At 42.0% G+C, this 930-nt stretch overlaps 1 protein-coding gene across 1 annotated transcript; it reads left to right on the top strand.

Moving 5' to 3' along the window:
* Positions 1-6: 6 nt before the first annotated feature.
* On the top strand, positions 7-911 carry LOC112094958 (putative disease resistance RPP13-like protein 1; the record flags this gene model as incomplete). The annotated part of the gene is made up of 2 exons (XM_024176656.1): positions 7-736; positions 840-911. Coding segments are annotated over exons 1-2 (486 nt in total), but the record flags the coding sequence as incomplete, so codon positions are not given.
* Between the last annotated feature and the right edge of the window lie 19 nt (positions 912-930).

Genomic DNA, 930 nt, shown 5'->3' with positions numbered 1-930 from the left:
AACTGATTCCACAGAACATGAAAGGAATGTGCTTGACAATCTATTGCCCCGCACAACCTTGAAGAAGCTTGAGATCAGTAACTTTGGAGGCACAAAATTTCCAAGTTGGTTAGGCGATGAGTCATTCTACAATATAGTCTGTGTTAGACTTTATAACTGCAAATATTGCCTGAATTTGCCCCCACTTGGTCAATTGCCGTCCCTCAAAGAACTTTATATTGAAGGATTTGAGGCAATAGTAAGGGTGGGTCCTGAGTTTTGTGGGAGTAGCTCATCAAGTGCAAAGCCTTTTGCATCGTTGGAAAGCCTGAGGATCAATGATATGTCAAACTGGGAGGAATGGTTAATGCCAGATGAAGCTTTCCCAAAGCTTAAATCGCTTTCTATATGTCGTTGCAAGAAGCTTACTGGAGACTTGCCTCACCTCCTTCCATATTTGACAGAGTTTTCCATCTGGGCATGTCCAGAACTTGCTTCTTCCCTCCCAATGATGCCAATCGTCAACAATGTAGACCTTGTAAACTGTGAGAAGATTACTGGATATGATGTTGTAGAATCATTTGTGTGTCTTGAACATCTTGAAATCTGCAAGTCTCTTGAGTCAACAACTTGTAGGTCCCTTCCTGCTGGCTTGAAATGGCTTGAGTTCTGGAATTGCCAGAATTTAGAGATTCCTCTGCTCAACTCATATGACTGCCCCAATCTGACTGACATTTGGATTTGGAATTGCGAAAAGGTTAGCATCTCCGGCATGAGATGGAACTTGCAAGGACTTCCCAATCTTACAACATTTGGAATTTTTAAATGTACATTTGAAAATAATTTGGAGTCATTTCCAGAGGAAGGGCTGGTGCCTAGCACTATCACAGAGCTTCAAATCCGGGATCTTGAATGGCTTAAAACACTGGACAGCAATGGGCTTCAACAACT

Source organism: Morus notabilis, unplaced genomic scaffold, assembly GCF_000414095.1.
Source record: "Morus notabilis unplaced genomic scaffold, ASM41409v2 C11345378, whole genome shotgun sequence".
In the NCBI taxonomy this organism is placed as follows: Eukaryota; Viridiplantae; Streptophyta; class Magnoliopsida; order Rosales; family Moraceae; genus Morus; species Morus notabilis.
This window is presented reverse-complemented; position numbering and strand designations above follow the sequence as displayed.